This window comes from Cygnus olor, chromosome 9, assembly GCF_009769625.2.
Source record: "Cygnus olor isolate bCygOlo1 chromosome 9, bCygOlo1.pri.v2, whole genome shotgun sequence".
NCBI classification, from domain to species: domain Eukaryota; kingdom Metazoa; phylum Chordata; class Aves; order Anseriformes; family Anatidae; genus Cygnus; species Cygnus olor.
In genome coordinates, this window is record NC_049177.1 from 10,768,527 (window position 1) to 10,786,164 (window position 17,638).

The window sequence follows — 17,638 nt, forward strand, 5'->3', positions numbered from 1 at the left end:
GATGGCACCAGGCTGCGGGGACTCCCAGGTCCCATTGAAATCAATGGATTTCAGCTGCCCTGAAAATGGGGCACAGCAGCTCCAGAAAAGCCCTTTCTGGAGGCTTTAGGAAGGTCACCCATCTCCAGACGTGCCACCTACTTTTGCTTTCCCTCTCCTTTCTGGGACATCTTGCAGTGCCTGTTGCCTTTGTCCCGTTCTGTCTTGCTGGCCTCCTGCTCACCCTGGAGGTGCTGGTTCCTTCGGAATTTGCTATTGCCGAGAGCCAGGATTCCCACGGGCCACATCTCCCTTCTCTCCATGCAGCTCCGTTTTTAGGGCCAATGCAAAAGAGAAAGGCCCCATTTAATCCTAACAGGCTACCCCGTGACATTTTTTTTTCTGCAAGAAAGCAATGCATCCCCTTGCATTAACTCCCTCCCCTCCCTGAGGTAAAGTAAATCCACCTAACACCACCATGAAAAGCCCAGCTTGCAAATCTCTTCTGGGTCTGTCTGAGCAGCTGTTTTTAGGTTGGGAGCAGAAAGGCGGGGGCGGGTGGCTTGCCCGTCATCGAATGTTTGCCATCTGTACAATGCTATCTTCTGTAAACACAGCAGCTAATGAGCGTGCTGCAATCTGCAGCCTGGTTTCTGCACCCAGAGATGGCAGCAGGATTAATCGGGAGGAGAAAGCCCTCTGCGCACGTGGGGTTTATGCAGTCAGGTGCCAGGCTTGGATCTCACTCTAGCCCCATGGATCGAGCCCCATCCGTCCTCATTAAGCACCAAAGTCAATCAGTATAAGGGCAGAAGGCACCAAGCCAAGCTGGGGGTTGTTGTGGGGGGATATTTTGCTCTTTCCTTCCCCGGTGTGAAACTCTCATGGCTCAGCCCGGGGCCATGGGTTTCATGCTTCAGTGCTGCCCACGGAAAGCTGGTTTTGCCCAGCTATGGCAGCGGGAGCTGCTTTTTCTCTGTGCTTTTGAGTTTCACGGGCTGGGGGAAGTACGGGCGGAGTGTAGGGTTACAGCACGGGAAGTCCTCCCTGCTCTGCAGGGCTCCGGACGGCCCCTCGCTGCCCCTGTCCCTGTCCCAGCTCCTCACTTCCTCCTCGCTCTGTCTCGAGCAACAAGTGAGTATTGCTGTTTTTTTTTTTTTTTCCCCCCTTTTGTTTCTTTTTCTGCCCCCACTCCTCAAGCTGTGGAGGGGAGGGAGGGACGGCGCTGGGGGACGTCCTCAGGCTTGAGCTGCTCAGGCTCTCGTAGCGCATTAGCTCATGCGAAAAACATTTCCGAGGCTCCTCTGGGCTGAGTTTTGGCGAGAGGAGAGGCTGAGGAAGGGAGGGAGGTGAATGTTGCTTGCAGGCAGGGCCTGGGGAGCTGCTTGTGGGCAGGGTCCGGGTCTCCTGACCCCTCTGCTCTGTGGTCAGTGCTGCTCTACCAGCACCTTGGTGGAGCTGGTTTGTGCACAGTGGAGTGGAAATTGTGCAGGTGAGCACTTCTGACTAAGCTCAGCTGGATGGTCCTCGCTGCTACCTCTGTGACGGACCCTCATCTCCCATGGCCGGTGTCTTCAGCACCCAGCAAGCAAAATCTGAGCCCCAGTGGAGGGACATCAGCGTTTCCCTGGTGGGCCAGGAGGGTGGCTTCTGCCAGCAGCTCCATCACATCCACTGATGCTGCACTGCATTGCAGAGTGGAAGGCAAAGTGCTTTTACACCAGCTGGGGACATATCCAAGGCAAATTCAAGCAAGAACTGAAGAGAAGGAATAAACCTGCAGAGCTGGGTTCCTGTCTTGCCTGCTGCAGTGGTTTTAGTGCACCCCAAAGCTGCGGTTGCACCAGCTGCGACTTGACACGTGGCATTTTGTAGGAAACAGAGGGGAAGCCCACGGGGCTCCAGCACCCATGGGCATGCCCGAAGCAGGTGATGGGGCAACCTCAGCCACGCTGCTAAGCAGCAGGGCCAGGTTAAACACTGCTGGCTTTGGTGCGTGAAGGCCTCGTTAATATTAACAAGGTTGTGCAACACAGCCTGCCTCCCAGGGCGTGCGGGAGATTGCTAGGGGGTTTTTAATTAGCGTCCCGGAGAACAGGGAAACGTCTGGGAGGGAGGGGACTGGGGTTGCTGCGGTCTCCTTTCCACTTCCAGACCCCGTTTCCAGGCATTTCCCAGAAACTCAGCCTCATTTAGGCATGGTTGGTTTGTGGCCCAGAGCCTCACCTGCAGCAGCCACGTGCTGTTCCCCAGCAGATCTACGCAGTTTGTGGCCGTGAGTCAGGGCTATATTTAGACCTATATATACGTAGGAGTGTACATATGTACACATGTACTTTGTCTGATGCAATGAATTGGGTTGTCTGACACTTGAGTGCTGCTAATAGCATATATATATATGTATATCCATATATATATAACAGCAGTAATAATGCTAGTGATCTTTACTGGCCATACAAGCCTGGGAGGGAAGGGGCTTGCTGACGTGGTGATTTTAGGTGCACATCGAAGAATGTAAAGTGAATAAAGCCTAAAGGGAGCCTGTGGTTAACTTCATGTCACGCTGATGTGCAGGCCCTCCTGAAGGCTTTCTAACCCAGCTGACCACAGAGAGAGGCAGTGACATGAACAGGCTCATGCAGGGCAGAGAAGCAAGAGGGGACTTTGCAGAGCTTGCAGTGGGTTTGAACATGCTGAGCTGGACCGAGAGCAAACAAGCCTTGCAAGGAATTGGGGAAAAAAATTATCAAAAAATGATCTTATCCCAGGATACGTGCAGGCACTGCAGAAGGCTTCCTGGCTGGGTTGTCAGCTGGAAAGCCCCATGCAAGGGGCTCAGCTTGAAAGCCCCTTGCTCATGCTCCGTCCTCCCTGTGCCACTGTCACTATACATGCCTGGTGGGACCAAGCCCTGAGGAAAAGCATAGGGTCTGGAGCATCCCACTTGCGCTTCTGGGGACTGAAATTATGGCCAAAAAAAAGCTGTAATGCTAACCATTGCCCCATCTGAGTTAGCAGAGGAGACCACAGCAAAGCCCACGTTTATTCAGCGTCTCCCTGGGATGCCAGACCCAGCGTGTCCCCATCACGTGAGCGCAGAAGCGGGGTCAGGAGTGGCAACACGGCTGCACGCAGCACACCCAGCAATGCCCTGCCCCACGTCCTGCCCAAAACTAGGGTGAGTGGCCTCCCAGCAAAGAGCGAGGATTAAAAACAAGGCATCCTTGAGGTGGCCAGGGGGTGGCCTGCAGTACGTGGGGCAGCTGCAGACACAAACTCATAGCACAAAGCATTGCAGCTTGGTTGAATTTGTAAATGTTTCGCAGCAGTTTGCCTGTGCTCTGACAAAAAACCCTAGTTAGTCTAGGAACTGCATAGGGCAATTTCACAGGTTTAAAGCTATGTGTTTTAAATATAATTACTTAATTGTTGCTTAGGATGCAGCTAGGAAAATGGGTGAACACTGCTTCTGGAAGCTATCCAGGTCAGAGCAAGGTAATGCAGAGGGAAGCAGCGCTGTGATTTTTGTGTGACCAGTGTTTACCACGTACTGTTTGAAAACAGGCTGTTTTCCTAAAATGTGTAAGTCAAGGAGGTTGGGTAAAAGCGGTAACAAATTCGTTCACAACACTTTATTTTAAAGAGTGGCAATGTGACGGTTTTAGAAAACTTTCCCTTACCAAAAGCAGATGGTAGATAAAGATTTTTTTTTCAGAGTTTGGCAAAAGCAGTAGATAGCAGCTGTGGAGAGGGAGAGAAGAAGAAGGTTTTGTGCTTGCTCCCAGGTAGTATGAGCGCTGACCTGCTCCCCACCGTGGTAGGGCATCCAGTAGAGCTGGAGGGCAGCAGCGTGGCTAACCTTAACACATCCCTTCTCCCTCCCAGCCTTTTTCCACAGGCATTTCCAGCCCGTATACGGGGCTGTAGGGATGCTGGGCACGGTCCCAGGTTTCGCCGTCCCGACCCACGTCCCCTGCTTCCACTTCCAGCCCCGCCGGGCCGGCATGGACTGGCGTCGCTTCAGCGCCGTGGATGTGGAGCGGGTGGCCCGGGAGGTGGACGTGGCCACGCTCCAGGAGCACATCACCAGTGTCACCTTCTGCAACCTGGATGGGGAGCAGTGCCCCCACTGCGGGCAGCCGGTGGACCCCGTGCTGCTGAAGGTGCTCAGGATGGCCCAGCTGAGCATCGAGTACCTGCTGCACTGTCAGGAGCACCTGGGGAACAGCCTGGCCACACATGCCCAGCACCTCCAAGCTACCCGTGCCGAGCTGGCCCGAGCCCAGGACCTGGCGTCGGAGCAGGCAGCACAGCTCCGGGGAGCCAAGGAGGAGAACAGGAGTTGGAAGAAGCTGATGGCCACCCAGCAGCTCCTCCTGCAAGCCAGCCCCAGCAGCTACTGCAAGGTGCGTGGCGGAAAGGTGCAGAGCGCATCCCCTGTGGGATGCTCTTTGCTGCGTCCCGGTGCTGGCTCATTGCCTCCACGGAGACTGCGAAGTCCTTGACAGCTCAGGGGCTCCCTTTTTTGGGATACATGCAGGGACAGGGGGGTGAGAGCTGCATGGGCTGCAGGAGAGGAGGCTGGAAAGGGCTGGCTGGGGAGATCTTACGAGATCCGTGTGTCCTGGGGAATATCTCGTGCCAGGGAGACTTGGACTCCAGCCCACTGAGGGGTTTCTGGAGGCTCCTGGTTTCGGTGGTGGTTTTGGCTGTTATCCTTCCACTGAGGTTTTCCCAGCCTTTCAGCAGAAAGCCTGCCAGCAGTGCCTTTGCAACCACATCTTCCCCGTCACCAAATCAACCCACTTGCTTACTCTTGGAGGTCAGAAGGTCCCCAGACCAGGTTGTTCAGGTTCATGCCCACAAACACTGCTCTCCCTTCCTGCATGGCCTGAGCAGACCCTGTTACGAGCAGCACCTCACAGCTGCTTTGCTTATGCTGGTCTGCTGGGGAAAGTCTTGCCTCGTGCTTTCTCCTGAACCCTAAGGGGCTTCTCCTTTGGCTCCTGCCAGAAGAAACTCTTAACACCTACGTACATCAGACACAACAGCCACATCCCTCGAGGTCTCCCCTTTCGCTTTATGGCAGCAAACCTTTGCCATGCCAGGGATGGGGGCAGAGCCCCTTTCTGCTTCTGGCAGTCCTCCTGCTGACTCTCCTCCCCTCCCCAGTGCCACCTCTGTGACAAAGCCTTCATGAGCGACGTCTTCCTGCGAGCCCACGTGCAACGCCGGCATGCGGAGGCCACCGAGGCAGGTGAGCACTGGGATGGTTTCCCTGCACTTTCCTACAGCTTCTCATTTTTTCTCTGTTCCTCTGAATTTATAAATGTTCCTGTGAGTATTTATAAATGGTTTCTGTTCGCTGCCACTCCCCGAAGCACGGGCAGGGTGTGTGGTCAGATACAAGAGCGCAGGCACCCTTACAGCCCGTCTCTGCACCTGGGGCTCCCCGAGGACCTTCCCTACCCGTGCGGATAGAGCCACCCTGGGGAGTCTGGGAGAGCGTTTTGCTTGAGTGGCAGAGGGGTTCACCTTTTTTGTTCCTTTTGGCAAGGAATTGATGCTCTGGGACTTGGCAGATGAAAAATCTTTTGTTCTTTGCTGGCAGGTTGAAACCCCAGCCCGGGGCTGATGCAACACAACAGGTTTGTCTTTGCTCTGGAGGCACCTTCCTGGGCACAGCCCAAGACGTCCAAGCAGGGCACTTCAGCTGCTGGAGACAGCCAGCCCAGCACAAAGCCACGCTGCTCCTCTAGCCTCTAATCTCTCCAAGTTTATCAAAAAAATAAATAAATCAGAGGCCACTTGTCTCATGTTTTTTTCTGCAGCTGAGCCAGCTCCTTCTGCAGCCTGACACCCTGCGGCAAGTTTGCTCGGTGCTTTAGTGGGGTGTTTCTGGGTGTTTCTGTTGCCTCTCCAAAGCAAAATCCCAGTAGGAGCTGGCAGATCACACCCTTGCTCATGGTGCCTCTGGTTCCCCAGGCTTTGCAGAAAGGCAGAAGATGAAGCGGGTGGAGCAAATGGAGCAGGAGGTTGAGGAGCTGAAGGAGAAGCTGCGTGAGACACAGCAGCAGCTGGCAGCGGAGAGGGAGGCAGAGAAGCTGCACAGGGAGCAGGTATGGAAAAAAGGGGAGAAGCGATGAAACATGGGACATTTTTAAACATAGATGAAAAAGGCACTGAAAAGCATCATATGGTGCGGCTTGTGTCTATTTATTTGGAAAATTTTCCCCAGAAGGTTCCTGTGGGAAATGTGAAGTTGGGGTAAGTGTTACACTTGTGTAAGTGTGCCTGCCCGAGGCCGTGCTGCCTCATCCTCCTGTTGTGTGCGGTGCTGGGTGCCCCAGGAGCATCGCTGCTCATGTGGCTGGTCCAGGGCAGAAGCCCCAGCCCTTGCCCAACATGGGTACTGCCACTCCTCAGCCAGGACATCTCCTGCTCCAGTTTTTTGCCCTCTTTAGGAGAAGGAGAGAGCTCACCAGCGAGAAGAGGAGGGCAGGAGAGATTTGGAAAGGTGGAAAGAGGAGGAGAGGACGAAGCTGCGTGCAGAGATGGATGGCCTGAGACAGCTCTTCCTTGGGGAGCTGAAGGATGTTGCCAGCAGGAGCAGTGCAATGGAAGGGGTGAGCCAAAGGGACAGCAAGGGGACATCTGAGCTTGCTGCCTCGTGTGATCCAGGTGGCCTTGCAGGTTCACAGCCTGAAGAGTCACCCGTTCTCCTGGGGCATGCACACACTTTGGGTTTGGGGGCAACAACTGGCTGAGGTGGGACTCCCTGCGAGGAAGGCAGAGCCTCCTGAGACCCCCTGGGACAAGCTGCTCCTTCTTCTCCACACTGCAGAAACTGCAGGAGCTGCAGGCCAGAGAGGCAGCGGTGTCCAGGCTGGGGACCCTGCAGGACGATGACTCCGAGGAGATGCGGTGGCAGACACCAAGCCAGACAGAGCAGGAGAGAACAGCAGTGCAGGTGAGCAGTGGGGTGCTTGTGTCCTCACCCCTGCCACACATCCCAGGAGATGTGCTGGATGGAGATGGACCCACATCCGTGCACCTCTGTGTGCATCTGCTCCCTGCATGTCTGGTCTCAGCTTGGTTTCTGGTAGCAGTGAGCCCAGAAATGGGACCTGGAGGGCACCAAGGGCATGTCAAGGTCCCAGGTCAGCCCAGGGAAACCCATCTTCACTGGAGCACGGTGGCAGCTCGCTGCATGGAAAAGCATTTAAAGTACCAAATAAACAGAAGAGATTTCTTTCCCCGTGCATCAGCTGCCTTCTCGCCCTCTAAAAACATCCAAACAAGGCCTTGGCACGTACAGGGCCTCTCAGTGTTGAATGGGTTGGGAAAGGCACTGCTCTTATGGTGGCAGGCATCCTTCAGAACCCAAAGAAATGGGATTTCGCCATGTGTTTGGGTGCCCCTGCCCGTGAGGACCCTGCAGCCCAAGGAGGGACACATGGGTGTGTTTAATTTGGCAGAGGACAGAGGGGAGGCAGGTGCTGAAGGACCTGCGGAAGGAGCACACAAAAATCCTTGACACCTTGCCCAGGTGCCAAAGCACCTCATTCAGAAAAGGCCTTTGTGGTTTCTCTCTATCTCAGCTTCAAATCCCAGAGATATAGGTCTTCTCAGAAAAGCTGGGGGAGACCCTCTTTGCAGGTCAGCTTAATGCCTTCTGATAATGGGAAAGAATGGGTGTACACACTTCAAGTGACTGTGACTGAATTTCAAAGCCCAGGTCAAGAGAATACAGTTATTTTATTATAAAGGGGAAAGACTGTATGAAATGCAGCAACCAAAGCTATCACGGCTGATGAGGAGACATAGACTTGCCACCAGCAGATTTTGAAGCTGGTCATAGGTCTTCTGCAAGGTCAGTGATGCTCTTTGGAGGACACCTCCCTGGGGATGCCAGGATGACCCGATTGGGCTCACATAGTGACCCAGGGTGTTTAAGCAGATGTCTGTTGGCTTGTAGATCACCAGAACAGTTTGCATTACATTTTGAAGCATCTTCTGCTCATTATCTGATCTGTGAATAGCACAGAGGTACAACAGCCTGGCACCTGCTGTGTGGTGGTTGTACCATGGAGGAATATGCTCTTGCAGGTATGGTCTGCTTAAAGCAAAAAGCATTTGGGGGTGTATGTGCCCAGTTTAGGCTCCTGCTGTTTTCTGCTCCTTTTGTGGTGTATTTAATAGTAATGCTCCCCAGGGAGAGGAAGAGTCACCCAAAAGTGTCAACAAAGAAATGACCTTTGAATGATGCACAGTCTATTTCTTTACAGACCAAGCTGCTGTCTGCAAACAAGCCTGAAGGTAATGATTGCTTTTTTAAGGTGAATCAGTTTGGGCCTAAATCAATTTTTCATAGCTAGGAGCCCTTCAGAGCATGCCATCTTCTCTGTCTCCCACTACAAAAGTGTGCCATGGAGTCCTCTCTGGGGAGCTGGCTGTGTGTCCTTTACCTGAAGGCACGGAGTAGACATCCTCCAGCCTCCTGACTGCCTGCTGCAACAGCAAGGACCACAGCTCCAGCTGCCAGCAGAAACCCCCCTGTCTCTTTGGGTCCTTTTTTTTTCCCATAAAAATAAGAAGCTGGGACATGCTGTGGTTTCTTCTTTACAGCCTGAGTTTCCTAAAATCAGGGAGGAAGAGTGGGGACTTCCCAGCTCCCTGATGCCTGCTGTCCAGCTGCTCCTCAGAAAACAAACAAAAATAAGATTTCAGACATGGATGGCTATTAGCAAATACCCCGTGGGTACGCTGTCCACCCCGGCCCCGAGGGATGGCAGAGGGCTGTTTGGCCACTGACATCCTCCGGCTGGTGGTCCCGGAGGGTGGCGGTGCTACTGCTGAGCAGCCCGGGCTTTCCCTCAAGGATGCTCTCCGAGGGTTGGGGCCAGACTTGGGCCATCCTTGGACCCCACGGGGACAGATGTGTCAGAGCTTTCCATACAGTGAAACAAGGATGTTGGACCTCGCTTTTGTGCTCGCCTTGGCCCTCACAGGCTGTTTTCATTCCTGCAGTGACCCGGCAGGTGACCAAAGTGCTGGCTGCTGAAGAATCCTCAGAAGAAGGTGGGCACCGGGGGTGAGACTATCTCTGTCCTGGGAACACCAGGACGAAGCCAGCATTTGGCTTTTGGGGTGTTGCACAGTGAGGGTGAGGGGTGGTGGCACATGGTGGGGTGGGGACACATACCTCCATGCCAGGTACAGCAGCACCATGACCAGCCCCGTGGGGAATGCTTCACCCCAGAAAGCTGCCCCAGGCAGCTGCTGCGCTGTGGGTGGGATTTTGGAAAAGCTGTGGCTGGGAATGACTCAAGCTGGAGGTGGAAGGCACCTCAAAGGGCACCAGGGACCAGCTGCCTCTGCAGGGCACAGCCTGTACCTTACTGCTCTCACCTTCACTGCAGACAGGGCGGAGGATGCCCTGGGTGGGAGGCGGAGGCTGCTGGAAGCCCTGCGGAGAAACCCAAACCTCCTGAAGAAGTTTCGGCCCATCCTGGAGGAAGCACTGGAGGAAAAGCTGGAGAGCATGGGTGTCAAGAGGGTAAGTCTGTCCTTTCACTGCCGGCACTTCCAGTGCCAGCCCTGAGCCGGTGCAGGGATACAGAGAGTGCTGCGAACAGATTAATTATTTTGGAGCAACCAAAACACTAGCAGGGATTGAAACAGCCCGTGCCTGGAGCATTCACAGCCTGAGAGGCAAACAGGAAGATGGAGGCAGAAAGCACATGGTAGTGCAGGGAATAAACTGCCTCTGAGGTTGGTTATTAATAAATACCCAGCAGCTCTTTCTCGCAAGCAGCCTTTCATATGCTAAATCACCCAGGGCTCCCTCTCTTCCAGGGAAGGAGGGTGTGTGAGGGCACGGCAGCCTCTGTCACGGGGATTTCGAGAGGACTTTCACTGGTCCTTTTCATGCCAAGCATATTAAACAGGACCTCCTACGAGTCTTGCTGAGCTCCCAGCAATACAACATCACCACCTAGCACCTTGCTGAGCTGGTGCAACAGCAGACAGTGGCTGAAGCCTCCTCGTTGGACTGTTTGCATGGGATAAGAGCATTGCACTGGGGAAACAATGGGCACCGGGCTGGTACCACCCTTGGGGTTTGGGCAGGTCTTGGGACGGAGCTCGGAGGATGCTCGTGAGATATGGGCAATGCTGGAGATGGCTCGTGTCACCACCCAGTGCTGTGGGAGGACAGCTTGGCCACCCTCTGCTTTAGGTCGTGACGGGGATCTCCACTCAGACCTACCAGCACCTCCGGGCCGTGGTCAGGCTTCAGCAGCAGCAGAGGGCTGCGAAATTTCCTGGTCTCCTCCACCTAAGGAGTGAGCTGATCCAAGCGGTGATGAAGAAAGTCAAGCAACGCAAGAAGCCTGGCATTGCTGCCCCTCGACAGCTCTCCATCATCCCAGGTGAGGCGACCTGTCCCTAGAGAGCAGCCGTGGGGATCTGGGGCCACCTGCTGATGGCCGTGGGATGCAGGGCAGGCCTTGGGCAGCTGGCAGCTGCATCCTTTCCCGTGAAGCTGTGCCAGCACCAGGCCCCCATTTCACCTGCTGTGCTCCGCACAGGGACAGCCATGTCCACAAGGGAGAAGCCCATGGAGAGACGCCTGGTTGCAACCACACGGAGACCAGCTGGTGGGGTCAGCTCCTCCCAGCCCTGAGTTCAACATCTCCCAGAGCCACTGGGAAACTCCAGGTATCTCATGTGAATGGTCCCAGGGATGCTTTTGGATGTAATTTCCAGGAAAATAAAGTTTTGTATCCATCAGCAGTGCCACAAGGTTGTCCCTTTGCAAGGAGCTCAAACTTAGAGCAGGGGAGACCTGGCCACTGGTCCCTTCCCCAGGTAGAGACGAGCGTCCTTCCCCTCTTGTTTGTCCATTTGTCCTCTTTGGGGGAAAGAAAAACAGTGTTCATGCAACTGGTTTCAAAACACTAAGTGTTAGAGAGTCAGGTTAAGAAAAGGTCTCTGGAAAAAAATCCCAAGATAATTGGAGTGATGCAATGGTGAAATTATTAAATTACTGAGTATGACTTAAACATAACCTCAGTTTTGGGGGGAGAGCTGATATAATTAAAGTGTGGGCAGTGTCAGCATCATATTGCTTTTTTAGAAAGGGGGTGAGAAAACAGGGGGAGGGAGGGGGATTTTACCAAAGCAAAATCTTTTTCTTTTTTTCTTTTTAATTGCAGTGAGGATGAAATTCTTGCCTTTATCTGGCAAAGTGAAAAAAAGAAGCGGAGATTTCTGGGACAATTTGCACGCCATGCAAATAGAGAGGGGGGGTCTCCTGCGTGGCATCCTGATGCAGCTGGGTTTTACCATCTGCTCTAATTTTGCAAATACAGGATGAGCATCCTGCCCCGCTGCCCCCTTCACCCTCCCCAGGCTCAGTTTGCAGGTGACAGCAGCTACCTGGAGACCTCCTCCCTGGGGGCCTGGCCAAGCCACCAGCACCGGTGGCTGGTGACACGGGGGTGAGGGTCCCCGTTCGGCCAAGCCCTGTTTGAGCGACGCTTGGTGGTGGCAGGGAAATTACAGTCCTCTGCCAGCAGCCACTGGATGGTGCCACAAGACCAGGAACGAGCTGCAGCGCAGCATCCCGCCGTGCCAGGAGCTTTCAAGCAGCATCCCCCGGGCCGGGGCCTCCTGCTCCCACCAGGCCCGGTGCCTGTGGCTGCTGTACCTATTGACAAGCCCATAGAGCAGCATGGGAGGGAGAGAAGGCAGCTCTCCTTGACCTTGTGTCCCTCTCTGCCTGCTCTCCCGAGTGTCCGAGGAAGCCCCTGGCCCAAGCACACGTTGGCAGAGGAGCAAGCTCCAGCTGCGGTTTCCTTCCTCCTTCCTTCTTGAGTGAGAACCCCGACCCAAAGGACGACCCTCTGCAGCATCACCAAGTGAAGCTGGCTCTGCTTATAATGCTCATTGGTGTAAATGAAATGTGTTTTCCAAATTCTCTCTGGCTTTTGTACAGCTGTAGTGTAGGGTGTGAGGTGATCTTGATCTCTCCAGAGTACAAAATTTTTAAAAATGCGGCTTCTCAACTTCTCTGTTTTCCAATCCACTCCACCACCGGTTCAAATTTCTGTCTTTGCCTGTTCCTGAGCGCAAACATTTGCACGTGCATTTTAATGCTAGGGAGCAGAAAGCCCGGCCAGGGCTGAGCAGAACAGGGTGAATTCATTTCATTCCATCAAATAACAAAAGTGCCTTCCAGATAACTGTCTGCCAACATGCAAAACACCACCACATGATTTGTAAATCCACAAGTCCCCAGGGATGTATGCAGTCCACTGTGTGCCTATACCCTCCCACATTGTGTGGGTCTGTAGTTACATACCTCGTGGAGGAATTGTTCATTTTAATCTTTCAAGGTGAAATAAGAACTATACCTGCTTTGTATTATTCTTTCTTTAGAATACTATTGCCAGACATGTTACTTTATGGCTAATTTAACAAATGTTTTTCTTTTTGGTGAGTGGTGATCATAAGGAGAACTATTTTTAATAAATTGAATAAAGGAGGGATGTTTTCATGCCATTCAGAGAACTGAAGTTGGTGTCTCAGAAAAAGAAATGAGCCTTTTACCTGTAAAATAGGTGGAGGTAGGAGCAAACATTTGCTCCTGTGTAAGGGGTGGTAAGAAAGGCAATTCACACAACTCTGGGCTGTGCTGGCATGATCCAAAACTAATGGGAAAAGACATTTTTTGCCCCAAAGAGCAAACAGCAGGACCAGGACAGCCAGCAGAAGCTGTTTCACCCCTACTACGTGGCAAGCTCAGTGTCAAGGCTGTGCCTTGCCCAGGACCTCCCTCTCCCAGCTGCTTCCCTTCCTTTTGCTGGAGAATCAAAGAAATCACTCTGTGCCACCAACTGATGGCCAAACCTCAGCATGTGCAGCTCCTGCACATGTTCACCTGCAGACAAATGCAAGAACCAGGCTTGTGTTCACTTTTCTAGCAGTTCTCATGCTTGTGGTGCTTTCGAGCTGCTCCAATGAGCCTTCAGGCACTCAATGCTGAGCCCAGATGATGCCAGGCAGGAAGGGGAAAAAATTGCCTAAGATTGTGAAACTCCAAAAGTACCCTTGTGCTACAAGAAACAAATAAATAGATATACACAGGGACAAGGCATTTTTGTTTCAGACTGAATGTTTTGACCCAGCATGGTCCATAGGAAATGGCTCTCTAGGTGCTACGGGCTTCAGCGAGCATAGGAGGATGCACAGTGGACATGGAAGAGCCATGGATTAGCACAGACAATGGGAGAGGATGGAGGTGTTTTTTCTCTTGTGTTATGGACTCCTACCCCCAGGAAAAGCTGATTCTTCCCATGCCCCCTTTTAGCATGTTGTCCTCAATGGGCTGCAGTGGTGGGGACCTGGCGTGAGCCCTGTGCCCACTAGCAGTGCCGCACAATCCTGCTGTGCCGCACGATGCCAGAGCACCAGGGATGCTCCCGAGCAGGCAAATCACTGCAGCCGGGGGATGTAAAACAAAACCAACTGAAACGAAGCCAACAGAAAGCACGTGGTGGCAGGGAAAGTCAGAAGTGCAAGAGGGGACTCTCGCTCACAGCTGGGTTTCAATAGGCAGACAGGTGTCCTGATAATTCCTCCGCACAAAGATGTCTTTGTAACTGCATTAAGGAAACAAATTTGGCTTCTCCTGTGGGAGAGCCAGAGCAGAACAAAAGCTGACTCCAAAATGCATTTCCCTTGCCCTGTAAAAACAAGATGTTGCAATGCCATGAAACAACACAACTTTAACAGCAAAAGCAATGGGGAGGCTGCTGTGGGCAGAGATGCCCCATGCAAACCACAGCCATCCTGCATGCTGCCACCTCCTCCAGCACCTCTCAGAGCCCCAGAATGCATCCTCTTCCTCTACATCCTTTGCACCTGCTCTTCAGGTCAAATCCTGTCCAGCTGTGGGCTGTGGTTTTGCCTGTCCTCCAGTGCAAGCAGCCTAGTGCTCACCCCTGTGCCCTGACCCACCAGCCCCCGGGCAGGTAGCCCCATGCCTCCCACACTCAAATGCTCCCCTTAAATTCCCACAGGGCTTTGTTTTCCTCCCCCTCATTTTTTTGACCTTGTCTTCAGTTTATCGCAGCCTGGGGAGTTCTGCACAGTCTTCACCAGTTTCCAAGCCTAGTTTTTCACACTAGAAGCATCCCCTTTAGCTTCATCCTCTCTGGAGTCTCTGGGTGAAGCACGTTCAAAGCCAGCAGTGCAAAGGACTAGCTGATTTAAGGAAGGAGAAACCACGCAAATCAGAGGTCCCCTGTGGAAACCGGACCTTTGCACTGCCACGTCGCACTGAAGGGTCTATGAGAAACCCGAGGATGACCTGACAAAACCAGCTGATGCATGCACAAGCAGCTTCCCTATTGCAGGTACTGTGACATGGCCATACCATTTAGGACATCCATGGGGCACACGCGTGACCCCCTTCCATGGGTCAATGCAGCACAGATCCGCTGAAGTTGCCTATTGGGCCCTAGCCAGGAGCCTAATGCCATTGGAGTGTAATGCTCTTTGAAAGAATATATTTTGTGTTTTGTTTCTCTCGGTGACGTTTGTCTTCGTGGGACGCCATTTATTGATAATGCTCTTATAAAGCATGAATATGTGTGGGACAATTAGCAGATAATCAAACCACAGTACTAACGATCTGTGAATGCAATGCAACGCTCTCAAATAACACAAAGCTGAAAAAAATAAAGGAAAAGAAAAATCCTATCAAATTTATTCAGCTGGAATATCTCACCCAGAGAGCTATTCTCCCATAATATTTGGTGCAAGCATGGTGTCATAAATCTTAGTGCTATTAATCCATAGACTCATTCATCTCTGTTCAGCTATATAAAAGCAATAACCTTGTCACTATAGGAAGGAAGATTGGGCTTTTAATTGCATATAGATTTCAGGAGAGTTCTTATCTCATAGTCCAATTTGTAGCTTCAGATATGGGTCTTTGCTTCCCTTGGTCAAAGTCCATGCAAATCTGCCGTGCTCTCATAGACTTATAAATGTTGCAGAAGCTCAGAAAGAACCTATACAGAGCTCAGCTGGCAGATAATACACACAGCCTTTTCAGTGTCTGCTTTATTAGACAAGCCTATATTTAATTAGCTGCTTTGAAGCAGGACATGCACTTTCAGAGGATGATGAAATTCATGGAAACAAAACCATTGCTGAGTGTGGGCACACACGCTCACATTGCCAACCACGCTTTTTTCTCCAACTCATCTCCCTTGGCTGTGCGGCTCTACCAAATGCACCCCTTGCCCCACCGTTTGTTGTCGATAAAGGCAAAATAATTGGCAGGAGGTCTTCTGTCCACCACCAGTGGCAGCTGCAGGAGGAAATGCATGATTTCTTTGTAGGACCAAGAGGTCCAGAAGAGCTGGGCTCCTGTATTTCCAGGCTTCTGAGGAACAAACCTCCTTGTTGCTCCTCAGAGGGTGATTGCACCTTCAGGAAGCTTGAATATTGTTTTTTTGTTTGTTTGTTTGTTTCCAAAATTCTAAGAAATAGGATTTTTTTTCAGTGTAACCCTATCATTTTTAGCCAGCAGGGCTTTAGAGGAAAGCTTGGAAATGGGAATTTTGCTCTCACTAAAGACCAAGAGCTTTCTCTAAGCAGATGGTTTCAGCCACAGGGCTTTCAGGAGTCAGATCAGCTCGGAAGGAGATATTTGCGTCTGTCTCCTGAGACAGTGAAACACCAAGTGCTTTCTGCTGAGGAAAGGCAGCTCCATGGCTATGGGCACTGCTTCTCCCCATGCAGTCACCCCCCAATGCACGATGCTCACCACTTATGACTGTGCCCATGTGGTGGTGCCCAGCACGAGACCGGGTCCCTTATGGCCAGCTCAGAACCAAGAGGGGAGCATCTGTAATATCGGGTGCTGCTACATAACAGACAAGCTCATAAATAAATGATTCTTGCCTGCAGAATACAATTTTTTCCTTTTTTTTTTTTTTTTTAACACTGCAAATTTTCAGCCAAGGTAAGGAAATGAAAACTGGTGCTGGAAGATTAGAAATCTACTGAGGGCAGGAATCGGAGGATCCAGCTCTGCTTCAGTTTTCTGCCACTCTCCATAATGCTCCTGCCTGCAATCTTGTCATCTATATGCCTGCTCCTATCTAAGTGAAACTGAGAGATAGGCAGCTCGGTGTGTTTGTCAGAGTATCCGTGTAGCATAAAAATAAAATGCAACTTTTGAAAGTGTGTCCTTGTAATTTTATGTATGTGCTTTCTCCTCTTCTCTTCTCTTCTCTTCTCTTCTCTTCTCTTCTCTTCTCTCTCTTCTCTTCTCTTCTCTTCTCTTCTCTTCTCTTCTCTTCTCTTCTCTTCTCTTCTCTCTTCTCTTCTCTCTTCTCTTCTTTCTCTTCTCTTCTCTTCTCTTTCTCTTCTCTTCTTTCTCTTCTCTTCTCTTCTCTCTCTTCTCTTCTCTTCTCTTCTCGTCTCTCTTCTCTTCTCTTCTCTCTCCTCTCTTCTCTCTTCTCTTCTCTCTCCTCTCTTCTCTTCTCTTCTCTTCTCTTCTCTTCTCTTCTCTTCTCTTCTCTTCTCTTCTCTTCTCTTCTCTCTTCTCTTCTCTTCTCTTCTCTTCTCTTCTCTTCTCTTCTCTTCTCTTCTCTTCTCTTCTCTTCTCTTCTCTTCTCTTCTCTTGTTGTTCTAATACAGTATTAGTGCATTATGAAATGCACAAATTATGAAGTGCACTAAATGAAAAAGTATTTCGTTTTTTTTTTTTTTTTTTCTGAGTATTCTTCTGTATTTTTCATTACTCTGTGTACCTCTACCTAACCACCACTTAAGTGTTTCCTATCTAAATTAAACATTCCTGTGCTTTTCAGCCCCTTTCCAGTGGAAGCTGGCAGGAGTGAAAGCATACCAGCATTTTTTTTTTGTCCTCCTAAGAACAATGAGGTATTTAGAAGTGTTTAATTGCTCCCTTGAAAGTCAGGCAGATGCTGGGCTGACCAAAGTGGTCCCAACCCCCAAAAACCCTGGGTACCTGCTGAGCTGCACTCCTCAGCACGCCCGGGGAGTTCAAGGAAAATCCCTTGGTTTTCCAGCAGGGAAGACCCAGCAAATGCTTTAAGCAGATGAATCTGGTTCAGGAGCAGCTGCATGCAGCTCCCCCGGCAGCTTCTCCACAGTGAGGGCAAATATTCCTACATGGGGCAAGTTTGGCTGAGCAAGAAAGCTGTCAGCTTCTGTTCATGGCGAGGAAAGAACAAATGAAAACAATGATTTGGGGTCGCAAAGGCCTTTTCTTTTTTAATACTAAAGTAAAAAATATAAACAACCAACAAAACAAAACAAAATCCAGCATGCAGAAAAAAGGCAAAAAAGCTAAGTCCATACTGAGATGTGGGGGAAAATCCTCCAAAAAGACTGTATATTTAATTTTAAAGAGGACAGGGTTTCTCTCTGCACAACTGAAGTGGTCTCCGTTCAGAACAAATCCTTAAAACAAGTCCTCCACTCGTACAAATAGAAGAGTCAGCACTGGCATCCACTGGTTTCCCCAGGTGGCAGTGGGGACCAGACTCCCACCAGAGAAAGGGCCAGGACCCTCTGCTGGATGAAAGATCTTCCCCCCTCTCCTCATAGT

General features: G+C 51.4%; 1 protein-coding gene across 4 annotated transcripts; it reads left to right on the forward strand.

Moving 5' to 3' along the window:
- The first annotated feature begins 725 nt into the window (after window positions 1-725).
- On the forward strand, window positions 726-13,141 carry DZIP1L (DAZ interacting zinc finger protein 1 like). Of its 4 annotated transcripts, none has more exons than XM_040567492.1 (13): window positions 1,010-1,113; window positions 3,695-3,764; window positions 3,865-4,385; window positions 5,152-5,236; window positions 5,965-6,098; window positions 6,444-6,605; window positions 6,824-6,949; window positions 8,268-8,298; window positions 9,010-9,060; window positions 9,402-9,538; window positions 10,220-10,412; window positions 10,572-10,701; window positions 11,199-11,697. In XM_040567492.1, the coding sequence occupies exons 3-12, from the start codon at window positions 3,909-3,911 to the stop codon at window positions 10,664-10,666; spliced, it is 1,491 nt and encodes a 496-aa protein (XP_040423426.1). In that variant the 5' UTR covers window positions 1,010-1,113; window positions 3,695-3,764; window positions 3,865-3,908; the 3' UTR covers window positions 10,667-10,701; window positions 11,199-11,697. The 4 variants fall into 4 exon arrangements, with proteins under 4 accessions (XP_040423425.1, XP_040423424.1, XP_040423426.1 ...); XM_040567494.1 differs by lacking the exon at window positions 1,010-1,113 and adding an exon at window positions 2,906-3,157; XM_040567491.1 differs by lacking the exons at window positions 3,695-3,764; window positions 11,199-11,697 and adding an exon at window positions 11,778-13,141 and having other exon boundaries at window positions 726-1,113.
- The last annotated feature ends 4,497 nt before the right edge of the window (window positions 13,142-17,638 follow it).